The sequence below is a fragment of the Rhinatrema bivittatum genome, chromosome 4 (assembly GCF_901001135.1).
Source record: "Rhinatrema bivittatum chromosome 4, aRhiBiv1.1, whole genome shotgun sequence".
Lineage (NCBI taxonomy): Eukaryota > Metazoa > Chordata > Amphibia > Gymnophiona > Rhinatrematidae > Rhinatrema > Rhinatrema bivittatum.
In genome coordinates this window covers 413,567,651-413,591,925 of record NC_042618.1, presented here as the reverse complement: position 1 = coordinate 413,591,925, position 24,275 = coordinate 413,567,651, and the positions used below count along the sequence as shown (strand labels likewise).

Below are 24,275 nucleotides of genomic sequence, written 5' to 3'. Positions count from 1 at the left end.
CATATACTTAAAATTAAGACAGACCTGGGCCATATTGAGTCCTCTCACTCTGCTATAGCACAGCAATTCCTTAAATTCTACCAGTCCCTGTATTCAGCGGAATCTCATATTAAGTTGGAAGATATAGACCACTACCTACAGTCCATGCAACTGCCTCAATTGACTTCTGACATGACAGATCTCCTTAATGCAGAGATCTCCGTTCTTGATATTATGGGGGCCATCAAAACTCTAAAAGTTGGGAAATCTCCAGGACCCGATGGTCTTACAGCCAAATTTTATAAATCCTTTGGCTCTAGTGTTGCCCCATATCTAAAGCGTCATTTTAATGCTTTGAGGGAGGGCGGGGTTTTAAACTTAGATTCTAACAAGGCAGGCATTACCATCCTGGCCAAACCCGGTAGGGATCCTACCTTATGTGCCTCCTATCGCCCGATCTCACTTATTAATCTGGACCTTAAATTGTTGGCTAAGATATTAGCCGAGAGGATTAACCGTTTTATTGCCCAAATTATACACCCGGATCAGGCGGGTTTTATCCCGGGGCGCATGGCCAGTGACAATGTCCGAAAAATTATCAACATCATATGGGGTTCCTCCGTTCAAAAAGCGGCCCACCTTTTGCTAGCAATCGACGCTGAAAAAGCCTTCGATATGGTGCACTGGCCATTTTTATTCCAAACTTTGCATCACATGAAATTTGGTCCCTTTTTTCATAATTGGATCAATGCGCTATACCATCTCCCTACCGCCTGTCTCAAGATCAATGGGAGGTATACAGCGCCTTTCCCAGTGTGTAGAGGGACTAGGCAGGGGTGCCCCCTGTCACCCTTGCTATTTGCCATATTTTTGGAACCCTTGGCAATTCGCATTAGGCATAATTTGAACGTGTGGGGTTTTGCTCTGAACAACAAGCAGTACAAGATGTCGCTATTTGCGGATGACATTCTTTTTACTGTGGGTAAGCCTGAAATCTCTCTCCCGGCGATCGAACTAGAGTTGGCAAATTTTAGTGCCCTATCGGGCTTTAAAATCAATTGGGACAAATCTGAGATCCTTAACCTAACTTGTCCTTCAGACTTAGTGAGCTCCTTGAGGGCCTCCCACGCATTTAAGTGGGCCTCCCATAAACTGAAATATCTCGGGGTCCAACTTAGTAGCACAACGACGGATCTGTTCCAGCTAAACTATGCCCCCCTCATACAGCAGATAGATAAAGACTTTGATAAATGGCTCTCACTTCCTCTTACGTGGTTGGGGCGTTTGGCAACTCTCAAGATGAATATTCTCCCAAGGTTATTATATCTTTTCCAAACGCTACCTATTCCTGTAAGCAACAACACGCTACGCTTATGGCAACGGAAACTACTACGCTTTCTTTGGCGTCATCGCCCTCCTAGGGTCGCACGTGCCATTCTATATCTTCCCAAAACAGCAGGAGGTCTTAGTTTGCCAAATTTAGAATGGTACTATGCCGCGGCCCAACTGAGGCCCGTAGTGAGCTGGCACGCAAGGGATGACCCCAAACCATGGATGCTACTTGAACAGGATTGGCTGGGAGATACACCCCTTGCATCGCTTATTTGGCAACCCAGAAATACGTGGCGGATGGGCCTTGCTATGACGCCTACCACCAGACATACACTGCAGATGTGGAGACGGTGGAAGATAAAACTGGTGGGAGACTTTGACTATTTTCTTCAATCCTCATTATTCCATAATACTCACTTTCCATCGGGTCTACCATACTTAGCCTTTCAGCTTTGGAAGATCAGGGGGATCACAAATATCCATCATCTACTTACTCAAGGCTCAGAAGCATCCTTCTCCACTCTTGTGGACACGTACCATCTGCCCCCTCAAGAATTTCTCTCTTACTTACAACTCCGACACTTTTTATTACAACTCCGATCTCAGGGCAGGATCTCCCTGACGCGCTCTCTTTTTGAAGGTTATTGCACTTCGGACAAGACTCCCTGTGGTATGGTGTCTAAACTTTACAAACTGTTCTCTCTGCGTCCGTTTATGGTGTATAAGCACTTGAAGGCCTGGGAGGGGGACCTTGAACGGCCAATACTGGAGGAGGACTGGCTTGACATTTTCACCAAGATTACACAGGGGAATGTCTCTGCCAGGATAATTGAGGCGAATTATAAAATGCTGTTTCGCTGGTATTATACTCCTGTCCGATTGCACCGTTGCTTCCCTTCTGTATCACCACTCTGCTGGCACAATTGTCATCAAGAAGGCACATATCTGCATGTCTGGTGGGACTGTCCTTACATCCAACAAGTTTGGTCATACATATCTACACTCCTGTCTACTATATTGGCGACTCCATTTGTGGTTTCGAAGGAACAAGCGCTGTTATCGCTCTTTAATGATGACCTACCACGCACTCAACAAAACCTTGTTTCCCAGGTATGCACAGCCACTAGGATGGAGATTGCTTTTCATTGGAAAAGGACATTACCGCCCTCTCCACAGGAAATTCTGACTCGCATTGATAGGAACTGCACCTTATACAGACTTACCGCCCTGAAAAATCACCGTATCTCCAAATTTAATTCAATTTGGGATCCCTATATAACTTGGAGGGGCTTGACCTTTTAGCATGTTCTTGATCACGTGGTACTGCGGGCTCCTCTTGGGGTTTTTGCCCCCATGTGTGTATTCCCGGGCATTGGACTTGGGATTTTTCTTTTTCCTTGACTGGTATGATGTACTGATAACACTATTTTTCATTTATCTGTTATCTTTGATCGGCATGATGACGGGGGGAGGGGGGAGGGAGGGGAGGGTATAGAAACGTTAAGGATGTATTCAATTTGTTTTGCCTATCAGCTATTTTTTGTCTGACAATATCTGATGCTGTTGCTGTTTTTGTGTTCTCTGTCTGTCAGCAATAAAAAATTACAATTTAAAAAAAAAAAAAAACAAGAGGCTTTACGCAAAGAAATCAAAATGGGATTCTTCTTTGGCTCAGATATGGAATCAGCCCCAGGTACTCCCAGCAACTTTAATGTCTGGGAAATCAGAGCCTGAAACTTATCTCTATGAAAGAACTGCAACATAGTTGTACATGATTCCAGTCCCGGAGGAATTTGCCCATCTTCCAGACAGTAAGAATCGGCTTCATCATCCATGCCATCCAAGTCCCTATCGGGAAGACTGGCTGACAATCTAGTAGTACTTCGACGCTTAACCACAGTGTCAGGTGTGCAGGAGGTCACCACCTGAGACTCTGACCTGACAAGATTTGTCAGGGCCAAGGACTGTACCTGAAAAAAAGGATTGCAATCCTTGAAAAAATTCCACCCAAGAAAAGGCAGAAAGATGCCCCCTGAGCTACCTTAACCCACTAATGAAACAGTTAAGGGAGTTTCAAGGTCAAGCGCTCCTTTTGACACATCTTTACCAGGGCCTTCATCAGGCTGGGAAGAACTGGGCTTAGTAAAATCAGACAAGGCAATTCATCCTGAGCCTCTAATCAGTGCTGGCACAAGTTAGCAGGAACGCCAGGCTGAGAAGCTCGAATATTTCGGGCAATACAGAAGGAAAGGCGCTTAGATTTCTTAATTATAGGCACCATCAGTATGTCAGTACACTTAACAGGTGACTGAAAGGTGTGCATCCACCGGAATTTGCTCTGTAAAAATGTGCCCAATATTTAGGCATCCAAAACGTAGGAGCACCAAACTTAGGCGACCCAAAGATTAAGTGCACAACCATGTGTGCGATGAGCGTCCAAAAGTTGAGCCCCCTAGATCAGATTGTGCACGCTGAAATCAGATGCTGCTACCAACTGGACGCCCATGCAGGCATCCAACTAAGCTCCAAAAACTGGGTGCTTAATTTGGGCAGCCTAATGCACAAGAAAAAGGTACAAAAATAGCCGGCACGCCTTGCCATGTGGCACACAGAGAAAAGCCTAAGAGCGGGGCCTAGCCCAAAAGGCTGGGCTCAATCCGCCAGGTTGCCCATGCCCCTTAAACTCCCTCGGGGGCGAGAACAAACGTTGGATTGGCACGCCAAGCATGGAAACTGGAGGCAGGAGGAGGCCCTACAAAAAAAAACACTCCTCAATTTTTTGTTTTTTTTTATTTTCAATATATTTTTATTTTATCATTAACAAACACAGCTGAAATGTGTTTATTTATTTATTTATTTATTTAGAGATTTTTATATACTGCGGCACGTACAGCACATCACCTCGGTTTACAGCAAACAATAATTCAGCAACAGGCTTTACAATGAGATATTAAACGGAGCAATACATGTGTTTGTATTTTACAAACCTCGCATAAGAACATAAGAACATGCCATACTGGGTCAGACCAAGGGTCCATCAAGCCCAGCATCCTGTTTCCAACAGTGGCCATTCCAGGCCATAAGAACCTGGCAAGTACCCAAAAACTAAGTCTATTCCATGTTACCGTTGCTAGTAATAGCAGTGGCTATTTTCTAAGTCAACTTAATTAATAGCAGGTAATGGACTTCTCCTCCAAGAACTTATCCAATCCTTTTTTAAACACAGCTATACTAACTGCATTAACCACATCCTCTGGCAACAAATTCCAGAGTTTAATTGTGCGCTGAGTAAAAAAGCACTTTCTCCGATTAGTTTTAAATGTGCCACATGCTAACTTCATGGAGTGCCCCCTAGTCTTTCTATTATCCGAAAGAGTAAATAACCTATTCACATCTACCCGTTCTAGACCTCTCACGATTTTAAACACCTCTATCATATCCCCCCTCAGCCGTTTCTTCTCCAAGCTGAAAAATCCTAACCTCTTTAGTCTTTCCTCATAGGGGAGCTGTTCCATTCCCCTTATCATTTTGGTAGCCCTTCTCTGTACCTTCTCCATCGCAATTATACCTTTTTTGAGATGCGGCAACCAGAATTGTACACAGTATTCAAGGTGCGGTCTCACCATGGAGCGATACAGAGGCATTATGATTTTCCCTTTTATTCACCATTCCCTTTCTAATAATTCCCAACACTGTTTGCTGTTTTGACTGCCGCAGCACACTGAACCGACGATTTCAATGTGTTATCCACTATGACGCCTAGATCTCTTTCTTGGGTTGTAGCACCTAATATGGAACCTAGCATTATGTAACTATAGCATGGGTTATTTTTCCCTATATGCATCACCTTGCACTTATCCACATTAAATTTCATCTGCCTTTTTGATGCCCAATTTTCCAGTCTCACAAGGTCTTCCTGCAATTTATCACAATCTGCTTGTGATTTAACTACTCTGAACAATTTTGTATCATCTGCAAATTTGATTATCTCACTCGTCATATTTCTTTCCAGATCATTTATAAATATATTGAAAAGTAAGGGTCCCAATACAGATCCCCGAGGCACTCCACTGCCCACTCCCTTCCACTGAGAAAATTGTCCATTTAATCCTACTCTCTGTTTCCTGTCTTTTAGCCAGTTTGCAATCCACGAAACGACATTGCCACCTGTCCCATGACTTTTTACTTTTCCTAGAAGCCTCTCATGAGGCACTTTGTCAAACGCCTTCTGAAAATCCAAGTACACTACATCTACCGATTCACCTTTATCAACATGTTTATTAACTCCTTCAAAAAAGTGAAGCAGATTTGTGAGGCAAGACTTGCCTTGGGTAAAGCTATGCTGACTTTGTTCCATTAAACCATGTCTTTCTATATGTTCTGTGATTTTGATGTTTAGAACACTTTCCACTATTTTTCCTGGCACTGAAGTCAGGCTAACCAGTCTGTAGTTTCCCGGATTGCCCCTGGAGCCCTTTTTAAATATTGGGGTTACATTAGCTATCCTCCAGTCTTCAGGTACAATGGATGATTTTAATGATAGGTTACAAATTTTTACTAATAGGTCTGAAATTTCATTTTTTAGTTCCTTCAGAACTCTGGGGTGTATACCATCCGGTCCAGGTGATTTACCACTCTTCAGTTTATCAATCAGGTCTACCACATCTTCTAGATTCACCGTGATTTGATTCAGTCCATCTGAATCATTACCCATGAAAAACTTCTCCAGTTCGGGTACCTCTCCAACATCCTCTTCAGTAAATACCGAAGCAAAGAAATCATTTAATTTTTCCGCGAAGGCCTTTATCTTCTCTAAGCGCCCCTTTAACCCCTCGATCATCTAACGGTCCAACTGACTCCCTCACAGGCTTTCTGCTTCGGATATATTTGAAAAAGTTTTTACTGTGAGTTTTTGCCTCTACAGCCAACTTCTTTTCAAATTCTCTCTTAGCCTGTATTATCAATGTCTTACATTTAACTTGCCAACGTTTATGTATTATCCTATTTTCTTCTGTTGGATCCTTCTTCCAATTTTTGAATGAAGATCTTTTGGCTAAAATAGCTTCTTTCACCTCCCCTTTTAACCATGCCGGTAATCGTTTTGCCTTCTTTCCACCTTTCTTAATGTGTGGAATATATCTGGACTGTGCTTCTAGAATGGTATTTTTTAACAATGACCACGCCTCTTGCACACTTTTTACTTTTGTAGCTGCTCCTTTCATTTTTTTTCTAACAATTTTTCTCATTTTATCAAAGTTTCCCTTTTGAAAGTTTAGCACGAGAGCCGTGGATTTGCATACTGTTCCTCTTCCAGTCATTAATTCAAATTTGATCATATTATGATCACTATTGCCAAGCGGCCCCACCACCGTTACCTCTCTCACCAAATCCTGTGTTCCACTGAGAATTAGATCTAAAATTGCTCCCTCTCTCATCGGTTCCTGAACCAATTGCTCCATAAAGCTATAATTTATTCCATCCAGGAACGTTATCTCTCTAGCGTGTCCCGATGATACATTTACCCAGTCAATATTGGGGTAATTGAAGTCTCCCATTATTACCGCACTACCAATTTGGTTAGCTTCCCTAATTTCTCTTAGCATTTCACTGTCGGTCTCACTATCTTGACCACTATCTAGACCACTATAGTCTTCCCCAACACGCAAGGGATTTCTACCCATAAAGATTCAATTTTGCATTTAGTCTCATGCAGGATGTTTATCCTGTTGGACTTTATGCCATCCCGGACATAAAGCGCCACACCGCCTCCTGGGTGCTCCTCTCTGTCATTGCGATATAATTTGTACCCCGGTATAGCACTGTCCCATTGGTTGTCCTCTTTCCACCATGTCTCTGAGATGCCAATTAAGTCTATTTCATCATTCACTGCTATACATTCTAATTCTCCCATCTTACTTCTTAGACTTCTGGCATTAGCATACAAACATTTCAAAGTTTGTTTTTTGTTTGTATTTTCATTCTGCTTTTTAATTGATAGGGATAAGTTAGAATTTTTTAGCTCAGGTGAGTTTTTAGTTACAGGCACTTGGACTACTTTTCTTATTATTGGAACCTCACTGTCGGGATGCCCTAATTCTAATGCATCATTAGTATCCTTTGAAGATACCTCTCTCCAAACCATGCGCTGCTGAGCGACTGACGGCTTTCCCCTTTGTTCTAGCAAAGAACAAGCAGCAAGAATAACCAAAAGATCAATTATGAACCCCAGAATCTCCCCTTCCCTTACCCACCCCCTCCCAATTATTAGAGAAACACAGACAGCAAAAATGTCCAGTTTTTCATGTCGTAGAATTTAGGATTAAACTCCTTGCGCTCGGAGAAAATGATTGAAGATACGAGTTCCATGTTGCCAAGAAGGAACGTTGTCTTTTAAAATATTTTAGCGCTGCTCTACGATCCATTTGTAACATATCATGTCGTAAATTGCGCCAGTGCCAAAACGATGGGCCCTATTTTTTTTGTTTCTAATCTTTACCTGAGCTCAGCCCATCCTGGCTGAGTACAGAGTCAGTCTCCGGCTCCGGGGGGAGAGGGCATATACCATTATCACTGCGCTCAGCTTCCTGCACCTGCTGCCTTTCAGCTGTTTCAAAGCTAAGTCCACACTGGCTGAAAAAACCAGCTACCGGACCAAGGCACTGATCTGAGGGACCAAGGGAATCACCTCAGGAATTCTTAACTGGTGGAGGGACCATTTGGTATCACCGGAGAGTGGGGCAAATTAAATTTCCTTCTTTTTCTCCTTCTAAAACTTAAAGCAATCCCAGTAGGGAGATGCATGTCCACCATCTGATGGAGACGGAGAATACTGGCAGGCTGATGTCACTGCAGGCGTATATATACTAAGCTTTGCTCCATCTCCATCTGCTGGTAGAGGTGCATAATCCACTGGCTCTGAATTCATCTGTCTGGATGCTAAGAAAAAGTGCTTTTGAGGGATCACGTATAAGCAAAGATGTTTTCAAGGAGATCTGAAGAGAGAGCAAGAGACAGGATCCATGCGTCCGGGTAAAGTGCGGAATAAAAGAGACCTAGGAGGTTCTCAAACATACATTTGTGTGGGAAGTTACACCCATGCTCAGTAGAGCCAAAAAACTTTACTAACACTTTACTAACTTTGATAGACTGCTCTGCCTCATGTCACCTGATATCACCCACTAAACATGGCTAATTCAGCCTGCTTATCAATGGAAAACATAAGACCTCAGTTCGTTTTCCTCAGATGTTTTGTCTGAAACAGAGACCACTAAATATTGTTAAAAATGAAATACATGCACAGAACTACAACATTTCCAGTGCACATCATGAAATGTATCAAGAACAGGACTACTACTCAGTCATCAATAGAAAAAAAAAAGATGAAAGCCAGTCATTTTAGTGCTGATTTAAAATAATTTTATGATGTAATTATTTATTAATGCTGTTAGTTTACATGATGCATCTTAGTTGTGTGTGATGTTTATTTGTAATGTTGAATATGGATGCTTTACATTGTGATCTGCACTAAATAATAATATTAGAATTGTGGAATATACAGTAAATTAATAAATGAATAAATATTTATGTCAAATCCTTATCTCTGATAAAGAGATCATGCTCCTGAATTAAGTTGTGTTATATCTGGAAGGAATGGATCTATTCTTCTATGGCATGTCATGCTTTGAAACTGAATATTTTAAATGAGATCAGTTTGATCCAATAGATCAATGGAATAAAAGTGTTAGGGATTGAACCCTTTCAAATAGTGTGACTGTTTTCATTTTAGCACTTTTCAACTAAGGTTGCAAAGCTCTAATGCAGTTGTTAAATCTGTTCAACCAATTGGGCTGCAAATTGGTGGAGTGGGAGGGGTAAAGTTGACCGTGGCTTTGGGACTTATCCTATGGAAAATGAGCTTGATCTGATAAATGTAAAGTCATTTAACAGGGTCAAAGTTGAAAAGTCCTCCAAATCCGGGCATGGTTTCTCTTTCCTTTGTTGGTCTAATTTCGCTCATATACCAGAGTGCCACACTAAACCACAGGCCTATGCTATCATTGCTATTTGAGCTTCTGTAAGTTGTCTTCGAGGCATCTTCTGAGCTTTTAATTTTAAATAATTTGATGTTATGTTAATTTACATTTCTTTCCTTGTACCAAAGTATAAAGTCAAAAGCCCCAGTTGGCAAAATAAGTCTTAGAAGAGGTCTTTATTTTCATTGCAGGATACCTCTAGTTAGATCAGTTAGTCAGGCATGTCCAGAGACTTAAATCTGTGCCAGGTCTGATTTCAGGGATTACTACAGTGGGCAGGAATCAAACTAAAGCTCTCAGAAAAGAAATATATTGTGCTCTTTTCTATTGATACCTTTCTAAGAATCAAGATTCCCTCCTTCCCCTGCTCATCTTTTACTTCAAATTAAAAACCCATTTTACAAATTGGCTTTCCCTTAATCACCTCAATTAGCCCTCCCTCTTGACTGGTCAATATCATTGAGATTTTGTTTGTATTGCTCAACCTATTTAGACATGGTGTGTGTTAATTGTCAGTTCTGTAGACAGAGCACCATATAAATTAAATAAAATAAAATAGAAATTGCATCCTTATATAGTTCTTGTACCTTATATAGTTCTTGTACGGAAAGATTGAACAGGTACAGTGTTGTTATTCTACCAGTGTAACTGGAAAGGAAACTGTGGCTCATCTATAACCATGTACCTGATCTAGGAGGAGTTCTGTCAGCAGATGCTGCCCTCTGTGTTCACAAGCATAACAGCAACAAAGGAATGAGTAGAAAGAGAAGAAAATGTGTGATTTAAAAAAGAAGAAATAAAAATGTACCCTGAACAAGGTCTCCATATTTCATAAAAGAGGCTTTGTGCATCTGAGATCTGCGAAGCCTGCCAAGGAAAAAAAAAAAGACAAGATTCACCCAGTGAATAGCGTAATGCTACTAGTCATGAGAATAAGATAAGAAAATACTCATTTCTTCTTTATTGGAAACATTCCATGTCTAGCAATAAGAATTGTCACTGTATCCAGATCTTGTAAGAGGTATGAGTAGGAAAGGAAAATGTATCTGATAATTTTTGTTCCTGTAATACCAAGATCAGTCCAGACAAGTGGGTTTTGCATCCCTACCAGCAGATGGAGGCAGAGAACAAAGCTTTGAGGCACTGCTACATATCCGAGAATGCTACCTGTAGTCCCTCAGTATTGACCTATACCCAAGCCAAGATGTTCAAATTAACAAACCCCAACAAAAACTAAAGATGAGCAGAGAATACAGTTGAAGCCCCCTAAAACTAGGACCCCTTGATTACAAACAAGGAACATATTAACCTATGTACACTTTCAGAAATTCTGTATATGACTATATACTGGCTCAGCAACATCCAAAAGTAAGGAAGTCCTTTGAAAGAAGGGGATGGGTCTCCTGACTGATCTGTGGTACCACAGGAACAAAAATTATCAGGTAAGAACAAATTTTCCTTTCCTGTTTGTACCCCATATTAGTCCAGACAAGTGGGATGTACCCAAGCTCCCCTATACTGGGCGGAAACCTGAAAGACCAGCGCGCTACATACTTTCCCCAAAAGTTGCCTCCTCTGGCGCCCGCACATCCAAGCAGTAATGTTTGGTAAAAGTGTGAAGAGAAGACCATGGCGCAACTCAACAAATCTCTTGCGGAGATATCAACTGACACTTCACCCAGGAAGTTACCTGTGCCCTCGAAGAATGCGCCCAATCTCTGAAAGGAATTTGTCACTTTAAGATACTACACGTGCACTCGTTGCACATCCAAGAGGTGAAGCTTCTTTGCCATTGGATCATCCGGAGAAAAATTCAGAAAGGCTGGTGGCTCAACTGTTTGTTTAAGATGAAAGGACGAAACCACTTTAGGCAGAAAGGAAGGTTCCATACGCAACAAAACCTCGTCTTCTGAAATACTCAAAAAAGGATCTCTACACGACAGAGCCTGTAGCTTTGATATCCTTCTGGCTGAACAGATAACCACTGGAAAACAGACTTCAAGGTTAAATCCTTCAAGAATGCCCTCATAATTGGCTCAAACGGAGGACCATACAGAACTCAAAGCACAAGGTTAATGTTCCAGGCCGGACATACCTTCCGGCCTGGAGGGCACAAATGTTTTGCCCCTTTCAGGAAATGCACCACATCCGGATGAGCTGCCAACGTCCATCCCTGTACCTTACCTCGAAAACCTAAGGCTGCCACCTGAACCCAGAGGGAATTATAGGGCAAGCCCTTGGACAGACCGCTTTGCAAAAAGGATAAAACCTGCGGAACTTCTAACCTCAATGGTTGTAAATTATTCTGCAAGCACCATGACTCGAACACTCTCCAAACCCGGACATAAGCAGAGATGTGGAAGGCCTACGCGTCTAAAGTAAAGTAGTAATCACAGATTCTGAGTATCCTTTCATGCGGAGCCGCCACTTGTCAAAAGCCAAGCCGCTAGACAGAAACAATCCGCCTGGTATGAAAGTATGTGTCCCTATTGCAACAACCCTGGAAGATGTGCTAAACGCACGGGCCCATCTACTGTCAGATAAACCAAGTCCGCAACCCACAGCCAGCATGGCCACTTGGGTACCACCAGAATCACTCTTCCCAGATGAAATTCATTGCAGCGCAACACTCTCCCTACAAGAGAACATGGGGGGAAAATGTATAGCAACAGCTCTGTCGGCCATGGCTGAACAAGAGCATCGATGCCATCAGAGTCAGCCTCTCTCCTGCGACTGAAAAATCGTGCCACCTTCGCATTTCCTGGAACTGCTATAAGGTCCAAGTCTGGCCTGCCCCATCTGGCCTGAATTAGAGCAAAGGCCTCCATCGACAACTCCCTCTCCATGGGATCTAGCTGCTGTTTGCTGAGATAGTCCGCTTACACGTTTGTCTACTCCAGCCACATATGATGCTGCTATTCCTGCTAGATGGTTCTCCGCCCAAACAAACAGGTCTTGCACCTCCGGCACCACCAGGCAACTCTTCATGCCGCCTTGATGACTGATATACACCACAGTCATTGATTTGTCCGAGAACACTCGCTCTGACTTCCTTTGAACGAGCAGGAGAAAGGCAAGCAAGGCTTTGCAAACTGCTCTGGTCTCCAAATGACTGATGGACCAGGACGCATTTTCTAGTGACCAGTCCCTGGGCTGATCTTCCTTGACAAATTGCCCAACCTTTGAGGCTGGCGTCTGTGTCACCACCCAGTCTGGTACCTCCAGGTCCATTCCTTTCTCCAGATTGGTCCGAGATAGCGACCACGAGAGACTGGATCTGGCATCCCCCAGAAGCAGTAAAGGAACCTGAAATTCCTCCAAAAGCGGATTCCACCGGGATAAAAGAGCCCTCTGCAGGGGCCACATGTGAGCAAAGGCCCATGGAATTAACTCCAGCGTAGAAGCCATAGAACCCAGGACCTGCAAATAGTCCCAGACTCTGGGAACTGACAACTGCAGAAGATGGAGTACCTGACTCAGCAGCTTGACCACTCTCTCCATGGTCAGAAACACCGTCCCTATCCGGGTATCGAACCAAGTTCCCAGATATTCTAAAGACTGGGATGGCTCTGAATGACTCTTCGCCACATTCACCACCCAGCCCAATGAGTCCAGGAGCTATATGACGCAGTGAACTGAACGACGACATTCCAATTCCAACTTCACCCTCATAAGCTAATTGTCCAGGTATGGATGCACCAGGATCCCTTCCCTCTTGAGTGCAGCCGCCACTACCACCATCACCTTTGTGAACGTGCGCGACGCTGTTGCCAATCCAAAGGGAAGGGCCCGAAACTGAAAATGCTCTCTGGGAATCATAAATCTCAGGAACCTCTGGTAATCAGCCCTTATGGGAATATGAAGATAGGCCTCCATCAAATCCAACAACACCAGAAACTCCCCTTTGCATGCTGCTGCTATCACTGTCCGCAACTTTTCCATCTGAAAACATGGCACCTGAAGGGCAGCACTGACCTACTGAAGATCGAGAATGGGCTGAAACATCCCCTTTCTTGGGAACCATGAAATACACTGAGTACCTTCCTTGTCCCCTCTTCTGAAAAGGTACCGGAACAATGGCTCGTAGGAGATTTATTTATTTATTTATTTAGCAGTTTTTTATACCGACCTTCATAGTAGATAACCATATCGGATCGGTTTACATTTTAACAAAGGGTAAAACTGAGGTAACAATTCTGGTAAATAATAGATAACAAAGGAAAAGGAATAAGTCAAAGTTACAATCAACAAGGTATGGAAAACTTGGAGGCTTAAAGACAAGCTGGAAGGAAGATAGAGGCAGGTAGAATAAATATAACATGATACGAATAATTTAACGGGTTAGAGCATATGCTTTAACCAGGAAATGCCAGTGTCCATTGTTCAGGAGGAAGTGTGTCAAAGTCCTTGTAAGAAGTGAGGCTCAAACTAGTGATTATCTGGTGGATCTGGGAAGGCTTGGTGAAAGAGCCACGTCTTTAGTCTTTTTCTGAAGGTTAAGAGGCAGGGTTCCAATCTAGTATCCCTCCCCGCTTCCCGCTTGAAACAGGAGCCGCAGTGGGAGATTACAAAGGCATCCCTGAGTGGCTAAGAAAATTCTAAAGCATAGTCATCTCTTATCACCTCCAGCACCCGCTGGTCTGACATGATCCTGGTCCACTCCTCGTACAAAAGGGAAAGCCTTCCTCCAACTACCTCTAGAGAGGAGTGGACCAGCCTGCCTTCATTGGCCAATTTTGTTTCTGCCTCCCCCCTGGGAACCACCGTCCGAAAGAGGTCTATGATGCGCTTGAAAGGACTGCTGTCTGCCCAAGCTCTGCTTTGCACCATAGGTAAAGAGGATCTGCTTGAACGAAATCTTCTCGCGTCCCAGAAATGAGCACACGGGGAAAGGACTTCTTGGTGGATTTCTTATCCTCAAGCAACTTATTACCCTTTGACTCCCCCAACTGCTTCATGAGTTGTTCCAGATCCTTTCCAAACAGCAACTTGCCCTTGAAGGGGAGGTTAGATAGCTGGGCTTTAGACCATACATCCACTGACCAGTTTCGCAACCACAGCAGCTTCCACGTTGCCACTGCAGAGACCATATTCCTGGCGGAAGTCCGAATCATGTCATAGAGGGGCATCCACCACATAGGCCACACCTGCTTTCAAACGGGCAGCTTGAGTAGCCTCTGCCGTGGTCCCTGACACCTTCTCATGCGCCTTCTGCACCCAGCACAAGCAGGTTCCCTGCATCAAACTCCCACAGTCCGCCGCCCGAAGGCTTAAGGCCGAAACCTCAAATAGCCTCTTCAACAGGACTTCCAGCTTCTGATCCTGGAGATCCTTTAAAGCGGCCAAGCCTGCAACCGGGATGGTTGTCTTCTTGGTTACTGTGGACACCGCCACATCCACCTTGGGAATCTTCCAGGATTCCAAGGTTTGCTCTGGCAAAGCATATAACTTAGCCATCGCTCTGGCTACCTTCAGGCCCAATTCGGGAGACTCCCACTCCCAGTCCACCAACTTCTTCACCTTCTTGGGCAAAGGAAAGGCCTTAGGGGACCTCGCAGCCCCTCTAGGACCGGATTTACCCCCTCATTGTCCGAATCTTCCTGCGTGACCTTAATCCCCCAAATCATCCAATATCTGGGGAATCAGCAGACCCAGTTCCTCCCTGTGGAACAACCTGACCACCCGAGGGTCATCACCCTCAGCAATCGGGACATCATCCACATCCTGCACAGGATCCACCAAATCGCTGACCAGGTCCTTGTCTGGATCCAGCAGACCACCCTGCCACTAATTGACTACATCCGACTCATCTGTCATGTTCCCATCCTCAATTGTGGACTGTCCCGGACCAAGGAGATGCAGGATCCCTCCCGAGCCTGCCCGCCCCCCCCCCAGGCTTCTTAGCCATGAGGGACTTTCTGGGAAGCTACCTCCTGGATCCTGCCTCTTTCTTGGCTAAATAGGCCTTATGAAGAAGCAGACAAAATTTGTGGAAAACTGCTCTGAATCCGAAGAGGACCGATCCTGCTCATTGTCCCCCTGGACCCATTCCCCTTCCCTGCCACCAGCAGGGCTTATATCGATGGGAAACAGCGGGGAAGGGGAGTCCCGAGGCCCTGGAACAGCCTCCTGGCTCCTGCCATGTGCAGCCAAAATGGCCACCGGCTCCTCCAATCCCATCGGGGCCTCCAGCACCAGCCCAGCCGACCTCATGCTCTGGCCACCCCCTGAGGTCCCAGCCCCTCCCAAGGGACACTCCGCACAAAATGCGGTCGCACTGAGGCAAACCCATTTTGAGCCACAGCCACGGCAACTTTTCCTGTGCTAAGCGGGCATCGGTATGATTTGTGATTGAGCCTAAAAATAGCCCCTGAAAACACCACTGGTGGTGCGCTCCCGATACTGTCCCAAGCATCCAGCCCGGCGATCGGAAGAGTTCTGTCCTCACTCATCTGACCCTGCCTCCCGGCAGACCAGCCGATCAGTGCTCTACCAAGCTTTATCCCCAAGTCATCTTCTCTCTCCTTTTTTTTTTTTTAAAGGCATAGCCAGACTAAACCAAGAAAACAGTCAACAAGCAAGCAAAGAAACCAAAGAAGGCTACTTCCCTGCTTCTGGATGCCCGGAGGAAGCTGCACTGGAAGTGAGGACCCAGATGGGGTGAGGGAACCAGGACCCCTGGCTTTCACCCTCTCCCCCTGACCAACAAGGGCTGAGCTAGCTCAGGGATCACCAAACCCGCCCCCCCCCCCCCCCAACCCGCTTGCCCTGCTCTACCCCAAGGGATGGCTCACAAAGGAACCTAACACTTTGGGGAGCCTGCTAGGAATCGTCTTTCTTCCTTTTCTAAGTTTCTTTTTCTTTCAAAACTGCAGACTGCGGGTTTGCACCTCTACCATCTGCTGGAGACAGAGAAATACTGAGGAACTGAGGATGGCACTCTCAGATATGTAGCAGTGCCTCAAAGCTTTGTTCTCTGCCTCCATCTGCTGGTAGGGATGCAAAACCCACTTGTCTGGACAGATCTGGGGTACGAACAGAAAATAGATTTAGTGGGTGAGGTCAGACTTTGTGCCAGAATCACAAGAATCTGACTAAAGGAAAATTGGTTCTTACTTGCTAATTTTCATTCCTGTAGTACACCAGATCAGTCCAGACAACTGGGTTTTGCCTCCCCACCAGCAGATGGAGACAGATAAGTTTTTGACTGACACTGCCCTTAAGTTGAGGTGCCACCTGCAGTCCGTCAGTATTGAACTGTACCTAAGCCAGTTGAAAGGAATACAACTCACACTAACTATGTACAAATTCACCCCCCCCTCCCCCAAATGAGCAGAGGGAAGAAGAAACTTTGGAAATTGAATAAAAACTGTTACCCGCACAACACACCTGCACGGGACCAGAACCTGAAGCCAAACACTGAACGAGCGGACTCTCCAACTCCCCTAACCCAACCTGGATGGGAGTCTGGACCGATCTGGTATACTACAGGAATGAAAATTAGCAGGTAAGAACCAATTTTCCTTTCCCTGTACATACCCGGATCAGTCCAGACAGCTGGTATGTAGCAAAGCTTCCTTACAGAGGGTGGGCCCCCGAGAGTCCCGCTCGAAGCACCCTGTTACCAAAACCCCCAGCTTCTGGGGCCTGGACGTCAAGACGGTAGTGCTTGGCAAACGTATGCAAGGACTTCCAAGTAGTCGCCCTACAGATTTCCTGAGGGGAAACCTGCTGACACTTGGCCCAAGAGGCCACATGCGAGCGGGTAGAGTGTGCATGAAGCCCGACAGGCTCCGGCTGACCCTTTGCAATGTACGCAGAGCTATTGGCCTCCTTCAACCACCGAGCAATAGAGGCACTAGACGCTTTTTGCCCCCGTCTGGGGCCGCTCCACAGCACGAACAGATGATCAAACAGGCGGAAACTGTTGGTAACCTCTAAGTAATGTAACAGCGCCCGCCTCATATCCAACTTCTGCAAATCCCTGGACTGAGGGGTTGGAGGAACCAAAACCGGGAAGGAAGGGAGCTCCACAGACTGATTCAAATGGAAGGATGTAACCACCTTAGGTAGAAAAGAGGGAACCGTTCTCAAGGACACTCCTGAATCCGAAATCCGCAAGAAATGTTTGCAACAAGACAGAGCCTGAAGCTCCGACACCCGATGGGCTGAGGAAACAGCCACCAGAAAAAACACCTTCAAAGTGAGATCCTTTAGCAACGCACACAAGGCCCTCAAAACCAGATTAAGGCTCCAGGAGGGACAAGGATTCCAAACGGAAGGATGTAAATGCTTTACCCTCCGGAGGAAGCGGACCAAGTCTGGCTGAGATGCCAAGCGAACGCCACACACACTCCCTCAAAGACAACCTAAAGCCATTACCTGAACTCTCAGGGAATTGAAGAATAAACCTTTCACAAGGCCATCCTGCAAAAAGGCCAAGACATCACCCACGGAGGCATGGGTCATGTTCACCCCGTGTTCATCACACCAACCCAAACTCTGACATACGCCAGGGAAGTAGAGGTTTTCTGGGTCTGCAAGAGAGTAGTAATCACTGCCTCCAAATAACCTTTATTCCTTAGGCGCTCCCTCTCAAAACCCAGGCCGTGAGACAGAAGCGATCCGCTCCTTCCAAATAAACGGGCCCTTGGTGGAGGAGGTCCGGCAAGATTGGAAACCGTAAGGGACCGTCCACCGCTAGGTTGACCAGGTCCGCAAACCACGGACACCTCGGCCATTCCGGAGCCACAAGAATTACATCTCCTCGGTGTGTCTCTACTCGGCGCAACACTTTGCCGATCAGCCGCCATGGTGGAAACACGTACAGCAGAAGATCTGACTGCCAAGGGAGGACCAGAGCGTCCACTCCTTCTGCTCCCAACTCCCAACGCTGACTGAAAAATCGCAGGGCCTTGGAGTTGCGAAAGGTCGCCACCAAGTCCATGCAGGGCTGGTTCCACCTGCTGCATATGAGACAAAAGGCGCGGTGCGAAAGCTCCCACTCTCCGGGATCCAACTGGTGACGACTCAGGAAGTCCGCCTGAACGTTGTCCGAGCCCGCAATATGAGAGGCTGCTATCCACTCCAGATGCAGTTCTGCCCAGCTGAACAACTCCCAGGGTTACCGCTCAGCTCTTGGTGCCCCCCTGGCGATTGATATAAGCCACTGCTGTGGCGTTGTCTGACAGGATCCTCACTGGCCTTCCCTCCACCAGCAGGAGAAGAGCCTGGAGAGCCAGTCGCATGGCTCTGATCTCCAACCAGTTGATGGACCACAAGGACTCCATCGGTGTCCAAAGGCCTTGGGCGGAACTGCCCTGACAAACAGCATCCCAACCGGAGAGGCTAGCGTCCGTGGTTACTACTGTGCAAGAGGGGGACCTCCAGGTCCACCCCGTGTAGAAGCTCGTCTGGGACGAGCCACCAGAGGAGACTGGACCGAGCAGATTCCTTGAGTGGAAGCGGAAGCTGAAACTGCTCGGAGAGCAGATCCCAGCGGGATAGTAAGGCTGATTGTAGAGGTCTCAAATGTGCAAAGGCCCATGGGACCAACTCCAAGGTGGAAGCCATGGAATCCAGAACTTGCAGGTAATCCCAGGCCCTGAGCATGTGAATGGCCAGCAGCAAGTGAACTTGAGCTTGCAACTTGTGGATCCTTTCCTCGGTTAGGAACACCTTGCCTTTGCCCGTGTCGAACAGGGCTCCCAAAAACTCCAGGTTCTGGGAGGGAACAAGATGACTCTTGGCCAAATTGACTATCCAGCCCAGAGACCACAATAGGAACAGGACCCGATCCACCGTTTCGCAACAGAGAGATTCTGACTTCACTTGAATCAGCCAGTCGTCCAAGTAAGGGTGCACCAGGACCCCTTCTTTCCGAAGGGCCGCTGCCACCACCACCATTACCTTGGTAAAAGTCCTGCGCGTGGCTAGACCGAAAGGCAGGGCACAAAACTGAAAATGCTCCCCTAGGATCATAAATTGGAGGAATCTTTGGTGGTCGGGACGAATCCCTATGTGCAGGTAAGCCTCCGTCAGGTCAGGACACAGCAACAACGAAGGAGGGAATTCCCCTTCCTCCTCCGCAGGTCGGGCGAACGCAGCCAAAACGGCCTCCGTTCCTGCGCTCAGCGGGAACAGGTCATCCGGGGGGTTTTGTGCCGAAGAAAGCCTCCCAGGCTTGCAGACATCCTCCCCTGTGCCACGGAACTGGAGGTACCTTCCCCCCTGGGGAGACACTCTGTGCATAGGCCGGTACGTGAAAGGCACGCGCACGTGGCGCCACAGGCAGTGCAGGCCACACCAGATCACGGGACTAAGGCGCCGGAGAAAAGAAAAAACTGTCCCGAAGCGAAACGACAGCGCCGGGGCACACAGCCTACCTCAGAAAAGCCACAGCCTACCTCTGGAACACTCAATTCACTCCCACTGACAAGAAATCTTTTTTTTTTTTTTTCTTTTTAAACAGCGACCTTTGGCAACAGGCTCCTGACTCTCCCCTGCAGGGTGAGTGAACTGGGCTCCCCGGTGTCAACCCTGGCAGTTGCAATAATTGAGCTCCAAGGTCTCAGACCCCCTGCTCAAATGCCTCAGTACCAGAGGGGATGGTCCCACCAGGACCTGATTACCCCCTGGGAGGCTGTAGAGTCTATACATTTTTTTTTTAATTAGCTTTCTTTCAGATTGCAGGATTCTGCACCTCCACCATCTGCTGGAGACAGAGAAATACTGACGGACTGCAGGTGAACCTCAACTTAAGGGCAGTGTCAGTCAAAAACTTTCTGTCTCCATCTGCTGGAAGGGAGGCAAAACCCAGCTGTCTAGACTGATCCGGGTACGTACAGGGAATTTTATTTTATTGTTTATTTATATTCTGCTTTTTCAGCACTTCAAAGCTGATTACATTCAGTTACTGTAGGTATTTTCCTATCCCCGAGGGCTTACAATCTGAGTTTGTACCCGAGGCAATGGAGGGTAAAGTAAAACAACCTGTTTCATATTCGCCCATCAGTTTTCCAACACCTGGCCATGCAGTGTAACCCAGCCCAGATGCACCATGTCTGACTGCCACTGTCTGAACAGGAGTAAGATGAAAGGTTTACCTTCTTTTTATACAACTTGTTTACTCCAGTCCTTCTCACAAAAGCATACTTCTCCTGAAATTCTTCACGGATCATGCATCAAAGCTTATTTTGTACAGTGATAGCAGTAGGTTTTCACAATATGTTTACTTACTCAAAATAATGAGCAGCCCCAACAGGAGACAAGGAGGACAGAACCTTCACTGGCCCACAAACAAGGTGTTTCTGAAATAAATAGAAGTCGAGAGACAGTAAGTGAGTGAAGATTAAAGATGGGAACAGCTTTGATGTGAAAATGGTTGTCGCACAGTAGCAGAGATCAGCTGTAAACAAGTTATTATCAGCTTTATTGATCTGCTCGTACATGACATGACCTGAAAGTTCCAAAGAGGAAAAGGAGGAGAAGTCTAGTGGTGAAAGTACTGAACTCCTGGGAAGCATATTCAAATCTTCATTTTCTCTAACTTTCTTTGTGATAATAGAAAACACGTTTTCTCTCTGTGCCTTAATTTATATAACTAAGGGCCTTGTTTCGCCAAGGTATTTTCCCATAGACATAGAATGGAAGAAGCCTTAGTGAATCAGGCAGTAATTGGGCAATAAAAGAAAATTATTTCTTAACTGCTAATGTTCTATAGTTCAACTGGACAAAATATGCTGCCAGGCTATCAAACCCAGATGTGGCTGCATGTATGTTTTGAAAGTGTTAAACTGTAAAGTTCTTTAGGATGCTGTTTGTGTAAAAGGCACTATATAAATCCAAATGATTTAATCTCCCACTAATTTGCAGTTGCATAAAGGATCTTTAAAAAGAAAAGAAGTGAAAAAGGGTAATTACATTAGTTAATTAAGAGGACGTGTCATCAGTTCTAAACTGTCTATACTTTTTTGTAGGGTGACTTAGAACACCTATTGATCCAGTTTTGTTGTCCATTAACTGTAACATCAGGACAACTTTTTTGGATAAAAGACAGGCCTCCAGGAGTCCAGCAACTGCTTTGTCAGAACCTGTGATGCTGTGTGTGCTCCTGTATCCACTATCCTCCACAGCAGGTCCACCTTCTGTTGCTGAAATTCCTCCTCGCAGCTGACCACATGAATCACTCTGCAGCTCTCTGCGGCACTCTGGAAACAGAATATAGCTTATGCTTAGTCAAAGGGGTCTACCTGGCAGATTAGGGGTCACTTCTCATTGGCTCCTTCCAAATCTGAAAAATGGTTGTGTTGCAGGGAGGTGTGCCATGGAAAGAAAAGCGATCACACTTTGTGATGGAACACAGGATCCTTATGGGAGAGACTGTGACAGAGGAGCAATATAAGGTTTTCAGAACTGACCAGTGTGTATAACTGGCAGCAATTTATTAAATCAAAATATTATATTTAATTAGAAATAGTTAAATCATTCGCAACAAACTGTTTTGCTCATTAATGGGACTGGCAAAAGTTCCTTGAACTACGCTCATTGGATTCTCCTTGTTCACAAAATGTGCTTTGGGAAAAAGAGGGTGAAATCTACAGTGATTTAAATGTTAGGTCCTAAATGTTTTGCTTCCTGCTTTCCTTTGCTTAAAATGTCCAGGGTACTTACTAAACACTGTGCCACGGCTTCCTGTAACTCTGCCAGATGCCTCAAGTTCCCCTCAAGCACTTTACAAAAAAAAAAAAAAAAAAGAATAGAAGTGATGTTATTCTAAGTTCCTTTTCTTTAAGTAAATACATTTCATATCTTTCCCAGGCTCCAAACTTTGCTTGTATTTTGCATACCAGTAAACAGTGCTTGAAAGGGAGGCAATGGGCCAACAGGTCCCCAAAGATCCTGTTTGCCCAGAACAGCCAGCTCTCGGCATCATATGAAATCTTAACTGACTCTATATGAATCTGATACAGATATATCCTCTAATTAGTGAAAAAGTCATTTTTATATATTTGAAAAGGGGTGTTAACTTTCAGGAATGCTGTTTAGCTTTACAGGATCCTTATTAAATCACTGTTTGTGTTTTAAAAATATTTTTAAATTCAAAACTTGCAAAAGTTTCCAAGTGACCAGTACACAAAGGAGAAGGCTTTGTTTATATTCAGGACAGATTTAACACAAGTGGTGGTGATGTGCGAACTCCAGACATTAGGATCAGTATTCAGATCAAACAAACAGAAAGCGATAGTGTTAAAGCTCCATGCCAAATTTGACTTTGCTCAGATGTTCCCCACAGGAAATAAAATTAATTTAACATACATAAAAATAAAATGAACTCCATATTCAAGAAAAGAAGTTTCATATACATTCACAGGAGAACACCAACTGGCCAACTCAAGTCAACCTCAGATCAGAAGGTGAAAATTTAACAGGTTCATTCAATAGGCTTTCGTTTCCACCCTCTCTCACACTCCTTGGACCTCCTCCCTGATATCATACCAGGACTCTATTTAAGTACTGGGCAGCCCTGATGGGTCTGCATGGGGGAGGTGAGATGTTCCTTCCCTCCATGAGCCTTGGAATCACATCCTAGGTAAGGGAGAGCAATCCCATTAAACCTTATTTGCCAGGGTAATGGCTTCCCTCTTCCTCTCCCCTTCTCTCTTGTCCCCTAAAGAGATGGAAAATGTCCTCCAGAAAATTAATCCGTCCCTCAAACCCACTAGACCCAATTCTCCAAGATTAATTTGCGACCTTAAGGAAGAACCAGCCCCATGGTTCTCCAATATAATCAATGGCATCCTATTCCAAGATTTGCTTCCTGGCATGTTTAAGGAAGCAGTAATCAAAACAATCCTGAAGAAACCAAATTCTGATCCCAAAATAATCGATAACTATTGCCTAGTCTCCAGCCTCTCATTTTTATCCAACTACTGAAAAAGATAAATCTACTTCCAACTACTTAACTTCCTCATAGAAACATAGAAATGATGGCAGAAGAAGACTAAATGGCCCATCCAGTCTGCCCAGTAAGCTTTCACACTTATTTTTCTCATACTAATCTGTTACTCTTGGCCCTTATTGGTAACTTTTTGGTTCCAATTTCCTTCCCCCCTGCCATTGATGCAGAGAGCAGTGCTGGAGCCGCATCAAAGTAAAGTATCTAACTTAATTGGTTAGGGGTAGTAACTGCCGCAATAAGCAAGCTACTCCCACTCTTATTTGTTTACCTAGCCTGTGCAATTCAGTCCTTGTTGGTTGTTGTCTGAATATAAATCCTCTTTTCTTCATTCCCCCTGCTGTTGAAGCAGTGAGCTGCACTGGATATGTATTCCAAGTGAAATATCAGGCTTAACTGATTTGGGGAAGTAACTGTCGCAATAAGAAAGCTACTCCCACTCTTTTTGTTTACCCACCCTGTGCAATTCAGTCCTTGCTGGTTGTTGTCTGAATATAAATCCTCTTTTCTTCATTCCCCCTGTTGTTGAAGCAGTGAGCTGTGCTGGATATGTACTCCAAGTGAACTATCAGGCTTATTTGGTTTGGGGTAGTAACCACCACAACAAGCAAGCTACTTCCCCGCTTATTTGTGAATGCAAATCCTTTTTTCCACATTTTCTCTTGCCATTGAAGCATAGAGCAAATGTTGGAGTCGCATTAACCGTGTGTGTGTGTTTATTGAATAAGGGTATTAATCACCAGGTAGTAGACATCATTCCCGCAAGCCACCCCCATGCCTCTTCTCCTCATTCACATCCTCTAGATTTTATGGATCCACAATGTTTATCCCACGCCCCTTTGAAATCCTTCACAGTTTTGGTGTTCACCACTTCCTCCGGAAGGGCGTTCCAGGTGTCTACCACCCTCTCCATGAAGAAATACTTCCTGTCATTGGTTCTGAGTCTTCCTCCCTGGAGTTTTAAATCGTGACCC

General features: G+C 45.2%; 1 protein-coding gene across 6 annotated transcripts in view; it reads right to left on the bottom strand.

Moving 5' to 3' along the window:
* DALRD3 (DALR anticodon binding domain containing 3) overlaps positions 1-24,275 on the bottom strand; it is a 142,513-nt gene that overhangs the window by 102,163 nt on the left and 16,075 nt on the right. For all 6 annotated transcript variants that reach the window (XR_003856637.1, XR_003856638.1, XM_029601259.1 and 3 more), the window contains exons 4-7: positions 22,017-22,075; positions 21,437-21,553; positions 20,583-20,653; positions 10,153-10,211 (exon numbers count right to left, since the gene is read on the bottom strand). Coding sequence is in view for 4 of the 6 variants with exons in the window: in XM_029601259.1 (XP_029457119.1) it covers positions 10,153-10,211; positions 20,583-20,653; positions 21,437-21,553; positions 22,017-22,075 (306 nt within the window). In the remaining 2 variants the exon portion in view is untranslated. The remainder of the gene's footprint in view (positions 1-10,152; positions 10,212-20,582; positions 20,654-21,436; positions 21,554-22,016; positions 22,076-24,275) is intronic.